The 17,480-nt window shown below is 38.5% G+C and overlaps 3 protein-coding genes across 3 annotated transcripts in view; all 3 read left to right on the top strand.

Moving 5' to 3' along the window:
- Window positions 1-2,868, top strand: part of map3k22 (mitogen-activated protein kinase kinase kinase 22) — a 40,876-nt gene extending 38,008 nt beyond the window's left edge. The window contains exon 18 of the mRNA XM_044105400.1: window positions 464-2,868. Within this exon, the coding sequence (XP_043961335.1) occupies window positions 464-692 (229 nt within the window). The 3' untranslated portion in view covers window positions 693-2,868. The remainder of the gene's footprint in view (window positions 1-463) is intronic.
- Window positions 2,869-4,835: 1,967 nt separating this feature from the next.
- Window positions 4,836-12,642, top strand: cry-dash (cryptochrome DASH). The gene is made up of 14 exons (XM_044105399.1): window positions 4,836-5,046; window positions 6,138-6,310; window positions 7,530-7,623; window positions 7,834-7,964; window positions 8,070-8,218; window positions 8,517-8,605; window positions 8,736-8,809; window positions 8,909-8,998; window positions 9,459-9,538; window positions 9,625-9,684; window positions 9,780-9,937; window positions 10,083-10,202; window positions 10,356-10,532; window positions 11,064-12,642. The coding sequence occupies exons 1-14, from the start codon at window positions 4,984-4,986 to the stop codon at window positions 11,169-11,171; spliced, it is 1,566 nt and encodes a 521-aa protein (XP_043961334.1). The 5' UTR covers window positions 4,836-4,983; the 3' UTR covers window positions 11,172-12,642.
- Window positions 12,643-12,813: 171 nt separating this feature from the next.
- Window positions 12,814-17,067, top strand: myd88 (MYD88 innate immune signal transduction adaptor). The gene is made up of 5 exons (XM_044105398.1): window positions 12,814-13,272; window positions 14,059-14,190; window positions 15,238-15,415; window positions 15,674-15,765; window positions 15,864-17,067. Exons 1-5 carry the CDS (start codon window positions 12,963-12,965, stop codon window positions 16,016-16,018), a joined length of 867 nt encoding a protein of 288 aa, XP_043961333.1. The 5' UTR covers window positions 12,814-12,962; the 3' UTR covers window positions 16,019-17,067.
- The last annotated feature ends 413 nt before the right edge of the window (window positions 17,068-17,480 follow it).

Here is a 17,480-nt window from a genome sequence, read left to right as displayed (position 1 = left end):
CATTTCTCCTTAGATTTTATTTGCTTAATGCTGTGTTTCCACCTAATCTGTATACCTGGCCATTTCTATTCTTTAAATGTAACTATTGTGAGCACTTTTAAAAGGTACTGTAAATGACTCAATAAATAAAGCTACAGTTCTGGAAAAAGGTTATCTTTTTGGAGATCCGTGAGCCAAGATTTGTTGACATATAGCTAATGTAATCAATTGTGTAACTCAAGATAGTCAAGGTCAGCTTTAATTTTATAAATCAACAAAAATAACAGCTGAAGTGCGAAAAGTAACTTTAAAAGACCTTTCTGATGTCTAAAAAAGTATTTCTTACGAAAAAACTAAGCAAATTAGAGTCAGGTTATAGACAAATGAAGGAAGAGTCAAAACGTTTGCTCCATGTATGATGCAGTGTTTTATGATAAATTGAGCATCTAAAACTAATCGGTGTCCCTGTGTTGTTCTCCTTCAGGAGTGTCGCTTGCACTGTTGTTGAAATGCTGACTCAGAAACCTCCCTGGGCCGAGTACGAGGCCATGGCCGCCATTTTTAAGATCGCTACCCAGCCCACCAAGCCCATGCTTCCAGAGGGTGTGTCTGACTCGTGCAGGGACTTCCTGCGGCAAGTGTTTGTGGAGGAGAAGTGGCGTCCCACAGCGGACTTTCTGCTCAGCCACCCGTTTGTCCAGGGTAGCTTCTGAACGCTGACGGACCCCTGGCAGAGTTATCCCCCCTCCGTGCCTGCCTCCATGGCCTCGGCGGTCCCTGCTCCTCCCCCCTCTTCCCGTCACCTGGTTGCAGGGTTCAGCAACACTCCAGCTTCTCTGCTCCATAATCGATCGGTGTCTGCCTTGTCCGTACTCCTTCAGTTCTCAATGCCTGGTTCAACACAGACTGTTTACTGAGAGGCAGGGCTGACTGTGATCAGACCTCCAGTCATTTAAGGGATCTGTCGCTGGTTGGCTCAGAAACGGGCCGCCAAGGTGGCACTTCATAGTCTCAAAGGATCCGGGTCAACGTTCTTCAAGGAGAGAGAAAGAAAAGTGTCCAAACTTGGAGCACAGAGAGGCTTTAAGCTTTCTGGGTCTCTCTTCCCCCGTCTCACTGTCTCGCTGCAGCGTCTCCACAATGAGTTGACATTGTGACTGACTGGTGACGCCGCTCACATCTGATAGTACTGTAACATCCTCATCAGCTTAATGCAACTGAATAAAATTAAGATGGAAAAATATTTTTATACAACATGCACGGTCATTTTAGATCCGATTTCTACTGTCACCTTTAAGACAAATATGATACATTTTTGTCAATGCCTTACAATAATGATTTGTAAGTATGAATGTCTTTGTCTATTTTTTTTTAACAGCCTTTCCTTTTCCTATTAGCACTCCAAATGCCATTCAGAAGGAATGTGAATGGGGTTTGCACTTTTGATATCATGTATTGAAACATTTACATGTGCGAGATAATCAACCGAGGAGATATTTTTCTAATTTTATTTTTTTTTTTACTATTATTTTGATATGTAAAGACAACCAAACATTTGAAACTGCGTGCAATGTCTCTTAAGCAATAACAACACTGCTGTATGAGTCATGGACCGTCATCCCACCTTACCCGTCTGGTGAGCCTTGTTCCATTTTCCGTTGGCCAAAGAGGATTTGCAGAACATGCAGTATTAGTCACAGCGGACTTTTTGCCACCTCAGAGCCCTGAAAGCCTTGTTTTGTCCGTTATGGCAGCTTTGTGCACTTTGAACTGCACAGACCAAATCTGATGCATTACGTTACTGTGGTGTTTTAAATGTTTGCAGAGTTCCTAAGCAGCACGACAAAGTTTCAGGCTGAAATTCTTGGAGTTCTAAGTGCTTTTTAGCCATTTTTAAAGTATCAACTATAAACTAGTGTCATGTTTAGACAGTAGGCAGGATGAATGTATGGACAGATGGATGGCTGGATAGAAAATTAATGGCTTGATGGTTAGACAGACATCTAGATGGATGGACAAATGCATGTAAAGATGGATGGTAGAACTGTAGACCATTCAGTTACCAAACTAATAGGCTGATGGTTAGATGGACAGACAGTTGGAGGCACAAACAAATGTATGGATGAATGGAGTGCTTGTAGACAATGGACTCAAGAATAAAGTCTAAAGTCTACTGATTTGGAAAATACTAAAAAAATAAGTTTATATTTTTCGGGACTGTTAATAGGAACCCTGCATAGAGGAAAAAAACAGATTGAAGTTCTCTTTATGTTTGTAAGTTCAGAATCAATCCAGTGAGCCACCATGCCTTCCTTTAGCTCTTATCAGATGGACCACTTTACGAGCTTACAGCACATCTTGCTCTGTGTGACACTCACAGAACCGAACTGTTTTCCTTAAATAAAACCTTAGGGACTAACTGACGTTGGATGTAGCTACGATTTCTTGGCACTTATGGAGCGATCAAATGTTTTTAACCCTTCTCTGTGCCTTATCTGTTTCTCTTTGTAAACGAAAATCTTCTCTGCCAAAGCCGAGAGCTTCCCTGTACGGTTGCTCTGTTAGAGAGCACACCCAGGATTTACTTATTCTGTAAATACTTTGTTCTGCGCTTTTGTATTAAATCTCTTTTAGATTATAGGCAGATCTATTTGACTAGAGTCTACGTTATACAGCAGACTACTGCAGCTAAAAAGAAAATAAAAAACAACTTGCCACAAGAGTGTGTATGACTGTCTGAGAGCTGGCAGGCAATATTAAAGGACTGGAAGGCTTTTGATTGACACAGAGCTTGTTTTGTTTGAAATGACAAAGCCTTGGAACATGAAATGTATCAAGTCATCAATCTTTTGTACATTTAACTTAATAAATCTAAGGTCTAAGACTGTATTCTGTTTTATTTTTTCCTCCGTCTTGTTTCTGTTTCACCTTCACTGATTACATCATTTTATTCGTTTTGTGCATGAGATTATGCACAAAACAAATAGTGAAAAATATAAACAGCATAATTAGTCTTATTATTGTTTGTTGTTTAATAAAGCAAAGCAGCATCAGTTATTTTCTTTAAAATGTACTATGCTTCCATAATTGGCATAATTCAGGATAACAGCTGACCAGTAAATAAAGTTTATTTAGTTCAGAAACACTGCCCTGCGACAGACTGGTGACCTGTCCAGGGTGTCCCCCGCCTCTTGCCCGGAACGTTAGCTGAAGATAGGCCAAGGGTGTTAGAAAATGGATAGATGGATGGATGGATAGTTCAGAAACACCAAAACGACAAGAAGTTTGTGATTTACTTGTTACCTAAGTTATTTATTGTCATTTGACACTCTTCACTCTCCATAAGTAGTTTGGTATTAAGCTCTGAAAATATAAAAAACGTTTATATTTAGTTTTAGGAAAATATAAATATAAAAAACGTTTACATTTAGTTTTAGGGTTAGTCAATGCCCTTTTCCAGGAAGCAACCACAGATAGTCAACGCCAAACTAGGTGTAGCTTCTGTGGAGAAAAAAATAACTGAGAAAACAAAAAGCTTAATTTCTAACTGAACTTTTTAGTCAGAAAAGGTTTAGTTTCTAACTTAACTGATTGTTTAGTTAGAAACACCAGAGCGCCACCTTCTGGCCTCTCTCCAGATCAGTTCAGGTCAGAAAAGGGTCCTGGGTGAGGAATAGGACCAAGAGCAGCCCAAAGATCACTTAGAAATATAAACTCAGAATATTCCTATTTAGAGATGGCGATATAGACAAGGTTCCCGCTTACAACTAGAGCTATAGACTACGGCTGTTGTAAAAGAATATTTTAGTAATCAAGTAACCTATAAAATATTTGTACAATTATCCTAGGAATCGGTTCTCTTTCTCTTTCTCTCTCTCCCCCGCCATTCCTAACGTTCGCTCCAGAATTGTAACAATACGCTTCAGATGCTCCAGGCGGAACACTGTGCGCTACATAATAAAACAATTTAACGAAGCTTCGAGGCAGATATATTTTCCTCACAGAATTTTAATAATTGAGGTACTGGAATTATTCGAGAAATTGTTTCAGCCCTACTATAGACAGAAGTCAGAGTTTCTCCCATTGTTTTATCAGCCTGGTGGGCCACCAGGCTTTATTTTTCTCCCTGCCAGGCTTTATTTCCCCCCTACCAGGCTATGAGTTGTCATTTTAAATGGGGATTTTTCTCCACCAGTGACAGTCTGTAGATTGTTCTTGTCTTATGAGTTTGTAACCATTTTGTCTACGTAATATAGTTTATTTGTTGGCTCTTTAGCACAGTAACAGGAAAATATTATAACATGGTTTTAATTACAAATTTTTGATAATTAGGACATTGTAAGTAAGTCATTAAATTGGGAAAAAGGATAGGATTTAATAAGTGTTCTTCCAACTCCTTTTCTGCTTGAAAAGGAGTGGTAAGCCAATTATTTTGTTGGTTATGTATGCATGATATTTTTTTTTCTGTCCTGCAAATTGCTTGTTTTTAAAGACCTGTTTGAAATGAATCAAATGTTTGTTAGTTTGAGTAAGCTAGAAGCACTTACAGAATAGTGCTGCTATAATTGTTTGTGTTCTAGAAGTGAGTTAAGGTGGAATAATTTGTTTGTAACATGTAAATATTTATTTTGAAGCAGGTCAAAGGATATTCTATTGTTGTCTCAATCTCAGAATTGAGATTATAGTCTGAATTCTCTTTTTCAGTGGCCCTAATCCTCTTCCGTACGTTAGTCTTAAGAACACAATCAATAAACAAATATCAAATACGGAGTATTACAGACAATTTATATTGAACCGCGCCAACAATGATGCTCCTCATCAGCTGTTAGAAAACCTTCTTATAAAACCTGAGGTTTTGTAACCTCGTGCCTGAAAACGTGACCTTGAACGCAACAGCAGCCGTAACAACACGGAGAAGTCCTACACGGACGAAGCTCTTCCAGTCAGACTGGAGTTTCATTAGTTTTCATGTAAAACTTCTGCCCATCTGTAAACTAAACTACAATGTCAGCCTCTCGCACTGTAATATGCTTACTGAGAAACGACCTGCGGCTTCACGACAATGAGGTAAGACTGTAAACTTGCAAATAAACGTGTGGTAATGTTTTGTTCGGACTTGAATGATTAAACTGTGGAGGTAAAATAAATTCTAGCTAACATTTGCATTTATATTTGCTGTATTTACTGGTGAGTTTACAAAATTACACATTTAAAACAGCATCAAATTACACAAGGAATTAAACTTTTTTACTTCCGGCACCATTTCCTTCAGAAGAAAAGCCTCAACTTCAGAGTAAAATACAGATACTAGACTTTTTTCTATCAGCGAAACTACCATTATATGTTCGTCACTTATGGAACAACCTATCATTGTCAGTTATGCTATTTTGATATGTCAAGATAAAATCTACCAACTCAAAAATAAGTTGAGTTAGACTTACGTAAAATTACATTGTTACATTTAAGACTAATGCAATTAGGTCTTCTTCAGTTGCCATGATGTTTTTTTTTATAAAATATAGCAATTACTTCAATAATTAAACAAAAACTATATTAAAAAACTAGTAGGCTACTATGCAGTATCTTTATGAATTTTGTTGTTTTCCCTTTGCATGCAGGGTTCTCTCCTGGTTGTCTGACTTTGTCCTGCAGTCCAGAAACATGACTGTTTGGTTAACTGATTACTCTAATTTTCCATTGCATGTGCATGAATCTTCTGCTGTGCACAAAGCAACATTTGTAATATTATTACTTGACTCTTGCTGGATAATTTGAGTAGCTAAATTACTGCAGGTAGTCAGCTAACAAACATGCTGCTCCTAGCATGCTGACTAGAAACAGCCTTTTGAGAGTGTTGGATGGCACTCCATTAGTTTTCTTGTGTTTTTTTTTCTTTGTTTGGTTTTTTTAAAGATTGAAAATAGTTCCCATTGATCAGTCTGTTTGTCTTTCTTGGAAGTAGTGCATATATGTAATATGTTCTGTTCAAACATCCAACAACTCCTTTGAAATGGGAAAAAAACTAAATAATTCTAGATTTTGTGCTTTAAGTACCAGCAGACAACATGATTCAATTACATTTGTGGTTTTATGTTTTTTTATGTTGTTCTTTTCTCCAGATTTATAACGATCCTGACATTGTACTCTTTGATTTTCAGGTCCTCCACTGGGCTCAGAGAAATGCCGAACACATAGTCCCTCTGTACTGCTTCGACCCCAGACATTATGTGGGCACGTACAACTTCAACCTGCCAAAGACGGGACCTTTCCGTCTGCGCTTCTTACTGGAGAGTGTCCTAGACCTCAGAAACATCCTTCTCAGCAAGGGCAGGTTGGTTATTAACTTTAGAGCTTTATATGATTTATATGGACTGGAGATTTGACACAGGGTTCCCACACTGTCTGGAAAAGTGTGGAATTATAAAATAAAGGCACAGAAAAGTCCATATATTTCCAGTCTTTAATCCCTATCCCAGAGATGACCAAACTTTTTGTCACCGGGGCCAGAATCATCATGTTGAAAGTTCTTAAAGGCCATAAAAATATGAATGTTTTTATTTGTATAAAACTTTTTTTGTCTCTTCTTAACAACACCAGGGTATGGGTTGCTATTTCTTTTAAAACTTTTGTTGTTCTTTGTTTTTATAAATCAAAATAAAATTATGAGTTTGGGATCACCCAGGCCTTTCTGAGTAAAGGTTAATGAACATTTTTGGTTCTACTTGCTCAAATCAAATAGAAAGCAAAAACCGTGATCACAGACCATGAAGAATTTGTGTTGAAGCTAAAACTTTCCTTCTGAAAAAATGTCAGTAAAAAATTTCCATCTACATTAACTGTGTTGTGCTGGCGGGCCAAATATACCGTTCTTCATTTGTGGTTGTTTCTTTTTTTCTTGTTTCCTTCTTTAATTGGTTCCACACTTAAATCCTTCTGTCTGTTGTTCCTTTCTTTCCATCCATGTGTCCAAACTACCTTCTGACACATTTTTCTTCAGTTTGTCCATTCTTTGTATCCTTACTTACTTTCCCTCTTTGAGTCCTCCGTTCTTCCTTCTGTTCTTTGTTTCTCCTTTCTTCCTTTCCTCCTTGTGCTGTTCCTTGCCTATTTCATACCCAAAGTACCCTTCTGTTTTTTCTTGTTTTTGGATTTTTCTAGGTTTCATATTCATTCATTACTTTAGAAATATATGCCATACATTCATAGTCAAGTTTAGTATTTTCAGTTTGAAAATTAGCTTAAAGAACTGAGAATCCCAGAATGTTGAATCTAGAAAAGTCTAGTATTTTTACACCAAACATTAGGCAGAACTCTGCTTACTTGATTTGAGGATATATTCTAAGTCGCACTGTGTGCAGAAAATGTTTTTAAGCTTTCTAGTACTACATTAACTCATTTCTAACACGATCAGGATACACCTGGGTTCAACATTGCTGCTGCACACAATGTTCCCAAAACTTTTTCCGCCCAGCAATCCCTCTGCCCAGGATGCAGCTGCATGGTATTATGCCAACTGCGAGTCGTGTGTGTTTATTTATTTTTTGTGACAGCAATCTGGTGGTGAGGAAGGGTAAGCCGGAGGAGGTGGTCGCTGACCTTATCAAGCAGCTTGGCTCCGTTAGCAGCGTGGCTTTCCATGAAGAGGTACTTTGATGTTCTCTTCATCTTTAATGTATTTTATTGTGATTTTATGTGCTAGAACAACATAAAGTAGTGCATATTTAGGTAGAAGATGTATGTTTTTTCTTCTTTTTTTTTTACATAGGCATTGCAGTGTGTATGTAGGTGAGTACCTTGTGTAGGGCATGATTCTGTTTGAAAACATATTTTTTACCTTCTTTTACTCAAATCCAGGTTGCTTCTGAAGAGCTGAACGTGGAGAACAAGGTGAAGGAAGTCTGTGCTCAGCTGAAGGTGAAAGTTCACACCTGCTGGGGCTCCACGCTGTTCCACAGAGAAGACCTGCCATTTCACCACATATCCAGGTGTGGGGAGGCTGTCGCTTGGCTGAACATAAAACAAATCTGATTCATGCTAGAGAAGCTACTTCAGGAGAAAGAAATTCTAGAAATGTTGTTAAATTCTTGCAGGCTGCCTGATGTGTACACCGAGTTCAGAAAGGCGGTGGAGAGCCAGAGCAGGGTGAGGCCTGTGCTGCTAACCCCCGAGAGGCTGAATCCCCTTCCCCCTGGGCTGGAAGAAGGAGCCATTCCCACAGCGGAGGACCTGCAGCAGACTGGTAAATGATGGGAATGTTGTTCAGTGAGAAGAGCTTAATTCCAGTGCTTTCCCTCTACGTCTTCATATTTCTCCTTTCAAACTAGTCTGGACTCCTAAAGCTCCACATCCTTGCATATTTACAATGTGTGTGCAGTGTCTCAAAGTAAATCCACTTATCCACATCCAACTTCAGTGGAAAACGGTTGAGCATGAATCTCTTCATTAAAACTCAGCTTTGGTTTAGCCGGATCCCTGTATATAGTTGAGTCTTTATGAATCATTGTGTTTCATTGTTTTTGTGCTGTTTAATCATCCAGAGCCTGTGACTGATCCTCGCTCAGCTTTCCCTTGCACTGGTGGAGAAAGTAGTGCCCTTGCAAGAATCAAACACTATTTCTGGGACACTGTGAGTGCAACCTGCATTACAGAAACATACAAACTTCTTTTTATACTTATTTATATGTATAAACATTACTTAAATGTTGATCAAAAACATGTTTGGAAGGAAATATAAAGGGTCCTGCCTATTTTTCTAGGATGCTGTGGCGACTTACAAAGAAACTCGTAACGGCTTGATTGGGGTGGATTACTCAACTAAATTTTCACCATGGCGAGTTTTCTTTTAAATATAATTTTCACTTTGAATTATTTCTCAAATGTTTCCCTTCTTGTTGCTTCTCTAACGTGTTTCTATGATACCACATTGCAGGCTGGCTTTGGGATGCATTTCTCCGAGGTATATTTACCATCAGATCAAAAAGTATGAGAGAGAGCGGACAGCGAATCAGAGCACCTACTGGTCAGTATTCGTACTGGTATCAGTGCTTCTTGTATCATTTGTTAAGAAGTTAATACACATTAATGATTTTTAAAAATATAACTATGTGACAGTGGCCTGCAAACGTATTCATTTAAACTTTATTACAGTTTGTCATATTACAAGCCGCAGGCTTCAATGCATAAAAAAGTAATCCCCCCAAACATAATGCTGCCATCACCATGTTTTGCTGTGGTGATTTTGTGTTCATGGTGATAGGCAGTGCTCGTTTTCCTCCAAGCAGTGCACGATTGGGGTGTATTATTCTCTGTAATATTAGTATTATTAGTATTAGTATGAAAAGTCATTCAACAGTCTTAGCATTTTCACTTGGACAACAAATCTTTTTTGTAATTGTAATGTGAGAACTTACTGAAACATTAAAATGATGCACCCAGAAAACAATCTGGTCATGATTGTTTGAAATTTGTTTGTGTTGCAGGGTCATTTTTGAGCTCTTGTGGAGGGACTACTTCAAGTTTGTGGGCATTAAGTACGGAAACAAAATGTTTCAGGTCAAAGGTAATGTTAGAAAATGTTCGATCTGTTACTAATGTTGTAAATATAGTCTGCAGATCTAAAAATACAGTGTTGCAATTTAAATGTAGGGCTTCAAGGAAAGTCTATTCCATGGAAGATGGACACGAAGCTGTTTGATGCATGGAAAGGTTGGAGTTCATGGCATGTAGTTGATCATAAATTAGTCTCATGCTAGAATAAATTCATACAAGTCTTGGTTTGTTTGTGACCTTTGCACTTACAGAGGGCCGTACAGGGGTGCCCTTCGTAGACGCTAACATGAGAGAGCTGGCGCTGACGGGCTTTATGTCCAACAGGGGGCGGCAAAACGTTGCAAGCTTCCTCACAAAGGATCTGGGCCTTGACTGGAGACTTGGAGCTGAGTGGTTTGAATATCTGCTGGTATGATGTGTAGACATTCAGTATATTATTGATCAGTTTATTTAACCACAAAAAAAAAGCCCATCCAAATGATTTTATTTTTGGCAGGGTTCTTTGAAAATTTCTGAATGTTTATCCTGATTAATTTATTCCTTTTCTTGCAAAGATTGATCATGATGTCTGCAGCAATTATGGGAACTGGCTGTACAGCGCTGGCATAGGAAATGACCCCAGAGAAAACAGGAAGTTCAACATGATCAAACAAGCTCTCGACTATGACAACAATGTATGTTTTTTTTTTTTTTTTTTTTTTATTTAAGCTCATCTTATTCACCTTCTGTATTTGTCTGGATCTGGAAACAAAGTACCTGAGTCACACTTTGTTTTACAGTCACAAGCATAGATTTATGAAAGCATAAACTTGGTGCTTCTGCTTCAGGGGGAGTACGTGCGCCGATGGGTTCCAGAGTTGGGCTCTATAAGAGGGGCAGACGTTCACACGCCCTGGAACCTGAGCTCTGCTGCACTGTCACACTCTGGCGTGTCGCTCGGTGAGACTTACCCAAACGCCATCATCACGGCGCCTGAATGGAGTCGACACTTTAGCAAGAAACCGGTAAGTGTTTTAGAGAAAAGGGAAGTGGAAACTCAAAGGGAATGGTGCTTTTTTTCTATAACAGCTGCAAGCAATGAGGAGAGAAAGGGAATGCATTTCCTGAATCATTTAGATAGAAGTAGCATTTAGAGATTTCTTGAAAAAACAACTTATAGTTTTTATTGTGAAATCACTATAGTCCTCACAGCAACCAACTTTTAAGGGGAAGGAATTTATCATGAATTGAGTGTCGAAAATATAACTGTTAGACTTTTTTATTTTAGTTTTCATCAATTAATGTCTTGTATTTATAATTAAATATGATTCATTGTCAGGGTTCCTACTCTTCTGAAATGGTCTAAGTTATAATCAAAACTTTATCGTATGGTAATTTTTATTATGCATGAATTATTTAATCATTTTAGTGTAAAGAAGATCAATGCAGTTTATTTTCAGTCCTATTGTGTTTTTTTTCTTTACACTCTTCAATGTCTAACCATCTATGATAAAGTTGATTCATACAAGCCAACATTTGTCGACCTTTTTTTGCAGGGCGGTGCAGGACCATCACCAAGAGGAAGGAAAGGCCCGTCTCACACTCCCAAGCAGCATCGAGATAAAGGCATCGACTTCTATTTCTCCAGAAGTAAAAACCTGTGAAATGTCTTACTGCAGAGGATGGGCGGTCCTTCAATCTAAAGTCTGAGTCCAGCTGCAAATTCGGAGTTACATCTGTTATAAATGTTTACACGGTTACATAGGGAAGTTGTCTGAAGACATTGTTTATTTGTTTGCTACTGAAAGCTGAACTGATACTATCATGCCTTGCAAAAGCATTCACACCCCTCAAACTTTTTCACATGGATGTATTTTATTTGGATTTGTGTTGACAAACTAACACAGAAATTTGCTTAAAATTGGGGATCTGAAAAATGTGGTAGTTTGCTTCATTTACACATCTGCCACTAAATCCAGTGCCATTGCTTTTAGATTCCCCAAGATTTCAACGTCTTGTGAAATGTACAAAGACGTAGATGTCCACCTAAACTGACAGGCCTGAGAAGGAGAGCATTACTTAGAGAAGCAGCAAAATACACCTTAGAGCTTTGGGGGAGCTGCACAGAGTCGCTAATCATGTGGGAAAAGCTGTTGACAGTAGAAATGTTACTCGTTTACTCCACAAATTGGATCGTCGCGGAAGAATTTTAAGAAGAAGGCTATTGAAAGAAATCCAAAAGAGGTCCCAGTTGCAGTTTCCCACAAGCCATATAGTAAAAGAAGATTCCAAGGTTGAATGAGATGAACACTGAACCTTTTGGCTGACAGTGCACATCACCCTGAACATAATAGCCTCATGGTGGAAAAGGGTAGTTACTGCATCATGCAATGGGGATCATTTTCTTTAGCAATAACTCTGTGATTGGAAGATGAATGTAGTCAAAAATGGGGCTGTCCGAGAATACAGCCTGTTAGAGGCTTCAAAAGACTTGTGTGGGAGGTTCAACTTCCTTTAGGACATTTAAACCAAGCAGCAAGCCAGGATACAACAGGATTTTTTAGATTCAAAGGAATCAATTTGTTATAAAGGCCAAGTCAAAGTCCAGATAGATTGAAATCCAATCTAAAGAATCTGTAACATAGCATGAACGTTGACGTGCACATCTGCTCTCCATTCAGTCTGAGCTGAAGCAGAATGGGTAGAACTTTACAAATCTCCTTTAGATATAACTTAGTACTTGCAGCTGCAGTTACAGTAAAATACTACAAAATATCTCCTCAGGAAGGGCTGAATGAAAATACATGCCATGATTCTAAGAATTGTGTTAGCCCACCACATAAAATACCTTTTTCTTGTCATGTGACAGAGTGAAATAGTTCAAGGCATAAATACTTTTGCAAGACACTTCACGTGAGTTATATACTTGTTTCAGAGTGTCAGCTGCACTTCCTGTTCTGCGGATGCGGCAGCTGAACCACTGAGAACTTTTCTCGTTTTTATTTTTCATTCCTCTTGTCGCCATGACTGTTACAAACAGGACATGCAATACGGATTATTTTATCTACCTGATTTTGGTGCTGCAATATCTTTATTTGAATAAATCTGGATAATAAAGTTAGCTTTTCAAAACTCCACAGGAGCAAAAATAAGTGTCTTAAAGCTTTATTTTTACAGGGTTATGTGAATGAGAATCTTAAGTAGTTCTGCCAACATTAGTTTTAAACATTTCTCTGCAGACAGATGACCATATGAATCTGACTGAGAGGTAACTTCCTCCCAGATGTGACGCAGTCGGTCGCAAACACTTCCTAGTTCCACTAAAAGCCAAGTGGGTTGTGCTTAACTACACAGTCAGCCTTCAAAATCACACAAGTCGCCACCAGAGATTGTTTTCCACTCATTTTAAACACAATCCAGGACGTGGGGGGGAAAAAACCAAAACTATTTTTAACATGGACGGTACCGATTCCAAAGTCGATCTTGGTTCGATCCCTCTGGTGGCGCTTAATGTGACCGTAAGGAAAAGGTTGGGACTTTATCTGAACCCCAAACACACGGTGGCTGCAGACTGGACGGCTGTTGCGGAGATCATGGGCTTCTCTTACCTGGAGATAAAGAACTACGAGGCTTCCAGGAACCCCACCAAGACCATCCTAGACGACTGGGCGGCTCGGAACTCGGAAAGTTCGGTCGGGAAGTTGGTCTCTATTCTGGAGGAGGTGGAGAGGAAAGACATCGTGGAAGATCTCCAGACTTTGATAGGTGCGCAAATTATACAAAATATTAATACAGAGTGATGCAATTTACCGATTTGGTAGACTAACAGAACCGACCCACAGTTGTACGGGGCCAAAGGCAGAATATAATTTGGGGGTTCATTTTTAACTAAGGCCAGAAGCACAGATTACAGTTTTCGTAGTCGGTCCAACTTCCGGTTTTCTCTGGGGTTTGATCTCCCTATTATTATTATTTTATTTATTCACCTGTAATAAAATCAAAAATAATGGGCTCCACGTTTCATTGTAGGGTCAGTAGTTCTGAATCCAGTGGAAAATGAAGCGAACATTTTGCTACCAAGTGCATTCTAATTTCATCTGATTCTTATTCTATCCATCCAGTGTGTGTTATTGCTCAACAGTAAGTCACTAAAATTTAAAAAACAATTGTCAACGTGTTTTTTTCCCCCCTCTAATCTAGATATGCAAATGGATTACAGCTAGTTACACCTACTTTACTGGGTTATGTATTTAAAAAGCAGCAAAAACATAAACAAACCTCTCACTTTATTCTTTATTATGACAAGTGAGTTGGGGGGTGGCATATGCATATAGCAAGAACTGATGGTTCTCCATTCTGCCTCGGGATTTTCTTGAGAGACAAATTAATGTTTCCATCAATTATGACAAGTGATTCAGGTCCTGAAACAGCAAATGTGTGTTATGGTTGATTTCACCTTAGAACTGGGACATTTACTTTTTCACATTGAAGTTACTTTGATTGCTTTTTGTGTCTTCCTTATTTCCATATACATGTATGTTTTGTCACCAGACGAGGATGTCAGGAAATACCTTGAGACCCAAAAGAAGAAAGCAGAGCCACCAGTCCAAGTTCCCGAGGTCGACAGCTGTGTCCCTCGCACACCAGAGAGGTCTGGAATCACTGTGGACGACATCCCAGGAGGTTTGTCTTTCTCTAAATTCACTATTAAACTTTTTCTCTGAGTAAAATATTTACAACAAAGATGTGTTTGACAAAGTCTAGGTCAGCTGAAAGGCTGATTTCAGAAGAAGCAGTTTAGCTTGTAGTTTCAAATTCAGTGATCTGTTTGCTATAAGGGTTGCAGGATGTCTTTGGTTCATCACTATAGAGGCTTCATGTTGCTTATCTTGTACTGAGATGCTCAGCCAAAGTAGATAAGGAATACCTTTCACCTAATAAAAACGACAAGTGCATGTGCTCTTACAAAGTATCTGTACTCCTTCAAGTATGGTACTTCGTTTTTATACATTACAATCAAAATTCCTTTTTTTTATGCTTCATGTGATAAAGTTGTCCCAAAATGTAAAGTAGACAAAAAAATGAAGCTTTTTTTCATATATATTTTTTTTTGTACAGATAAAATTGGAAAAGTGAAACATCTTGCCACAGACTCTGTGTGTCGCCTTCTGACACATAAACATGCATTTTTATGGAATAAACCCACCCAAAAGCACTATGCTGCGACAGCCATGTTTCATTGTGCCGACGGTGTATGGCGTGTTGCACAGTGTTTGTTTACAACCATCCAAAGCATTTTGAAAAAAGCTTAGAAAAAGTTACGTGTTTTTCATTAATATGAAATGGCCCTATTTCATTCTTTCTGCTCTATAAAATCCTTCTTATCCTTGCCTAAATCCTTGTTTCTATGTTCTCAAAAGAATAATTGGAGTAGTCTAAGTCTAACCATTGTTTCTGAGCAGAGCATCAACACAGGAAAAGCTCCAAGTTATCTCAGACTGATGCCTTATCAGAAAGTTTGCATCACTCTCACTTTCGTGCACATCCTCATGGGTTTTCATGTTTTGCACATCAGCCATAAATGCAACAAACGGCTTTGGACTTCTGTGGAAATCTTTTTCTTTTTTTTTTTTGTCCATGATTGTGTGGGTGAATGTCTTACATTTGGGTTGCATTTAATGTACCTTTTTTAAAGTTTTGCTGAAAGTAATCGAAACACATTGACCCCAGGTATCCCAGAGATGTTTGATGCCTTCATCTGCTACTGCCAGAGTGACTTTGCGTTTGTCCTTGAGATGATCCGGGAGTTGGAGCAGACGGAGTACAACTTGAAACTGTGTGTGTTCGACAGAAATGTGCTCCCAGGCTCGTGTGTGTGGACCATCACCAGTGAGCTGATTGAAAAAAGGTGGGCGTTATGTTTCCGATACAGTGTTCTTTGTTTGTTTCGTAACTCTTAATTACTTAACTTTTTTTCAGCAAGATTCAACTTTCAGTGATTGTGGAGATTTAATTAGGCTCAAACAAGTTTGATTGTTGGTATTTAAACATAGAATAAGAATAACAACAAAAAAACTTTTCATGTGCAGAAAGTCTTCAAATTTACCCACTTTACTTTTGCGTCACATTCAGCTCACGACTCTATTGTGTGTGTTCATGTGTCCAGGTGTAAGAGGATGGTGGTGGTGATTTCTGATGAATATCTGGACAGCGATGCCTGTGATTTTCAGACCAAGTTCGCTCTCAGCCTCTGCCCTGGTAAAGAGGATTTTTATTTTCTATATCTTTCCAGTTTAAAACAGCTTCCATCTGTATTTTGCAACAAACGCTGTAACGAAACCTTTCAAATTTTCCAGGGGCTCGAAGTAAACGTCTCATTCCGGTGGTCTACAAGTCGATGACAAAACCGTTTCCCAGCATCCTTCGTTTCTTGACAGTATGTGACTACACTCGGCCCTGCACCCAGGCTTGGTTCTGGATTCGGCTCGCCAAAGCGCTTTCATTGCCCTAACCGCAGAGCAAGGATTGGATTTGTATCTGTGGGTGCCGTTTCTTACTGCATTGTCCAGTTTTATGTTGGACAATGATCAGATGTTGCAGATTCAAATGCATTGTTTCCACATATATTGGCATGTTTGCGGAAGATGTGTGAAAATCCTTAAAATATGATCGCACGCTGAAAATTTTAGAAACATCAGATCTTCACCTCTTATATGTTTGATTGGTGAGGAAAAAGGCTGGAGGAAATGGACAGGTTTTTTTTGGGCGGGGGGTGTTTACCATTCCTCTGTCCTATTTCCAAGACAGTGTCATCTCTTGGTATTTGTCTCTGTTTCAGTATTAATTTGTTTTGAATACATTATCCGCTTGAAGGGCAAAACAAACATTCAAAATACCACGTGTGCTATAATAAGATATATCTCTGTAAATAAGGGTAAATTTTTTTTTTTCATTGTGAGATTGAAAAAAAATCTCACACTGAGATTTTTTTGCTACTGCAAAAAATTAAATACAAAATAAATCAAATAAATATTTTAAGGCTTTTTATACATATTTACTAGGGATGCCAATAGATTTTGTTGCCACTATTGTCCTGGCACTGGAACACACTGAGGGTTTTAGCACATTTTAATTTACTTTCCCTTACATTTCCATCATCATTCATTTCATCTGGCACAACATTGAAGTTCTCAAGATGTTACTAAAGTATAAAGTACTAAAGAATGAAAGTTACATTGCAGGACATCTTAGTTAAGTGTGGGACATCTTTTCAGATGCAGTGCAGGATGTGCTACGTTTTCCATAAAAGGTTTTTTTAAGTGTCTTATTTACTTCCTCTTTTGAGTCAACATTAAGACAAGATTGGAGCTGTGAAATTGTGACTGTAACCATTGCATAAGCTTAGCAGATCTTTGCCTCGTGCTTTTTATGTTTCAGATTTATGTCTACAATGAATTTTTAGAACTATTTAATTAAAAATGAGTGTGTATTTTACCTGCATTAATGTTTTAAAAAAATATTGTTTGAAATAATTATGAATAAAACTGCCTCTTTGCTCTATGCGGAGTTTTTGGTTTGAATGAGTGCGTGGGAACATCTGCAAGCACGGAGTGTTCTGGAGTTACGCTTATCAGTGTGATTGTGAAACTAAAATAAATATCCAGCAGATGGTGCTGTTGAACCCTAAAATTACAAAGGGGGAGCTCACATGAAAACTGTTCTTTCCTTGACTTTTTTTTTTTTTTTTTTTTTTTTTTTGTTTAGCTGTTTACCCGGGCTGGAAATTCGCCTTTTCGCTCTGCCAAACCTCTTATGTTAAAGAGAAAATAGAAAGACGTTGAACATATTCGTATTTATTTCAGTCGAAAGGTTGACTCACAAAGTTCTTTGTAAATCCGGGGTTGCCCTCCGTTTCGGTGCCTTAATTTCGCTGAAATAAGGGCAATGTTAATCGAATCTGCAGCACTTTTCAA

This window comes from Gambusia affinis, linkage group LG21 (genome assembly GCF_019740435.1).
Source record: "Gambusia affinis linkage group LG21, SWU_Gaff_1.0, whole genome shotgun sequence".
NCBI classification, from domain to species: Eukaryota; Metazoa; Chordata; class Actinopteri; order Cyprinodontiformes; family Poeciliidae; genus Gambusia; species Gambusia affinis.
Note: the sequence above shows the minus strand (reverse complement) of the source record. Positions and strands in the feature narration are given on the sequence as shown.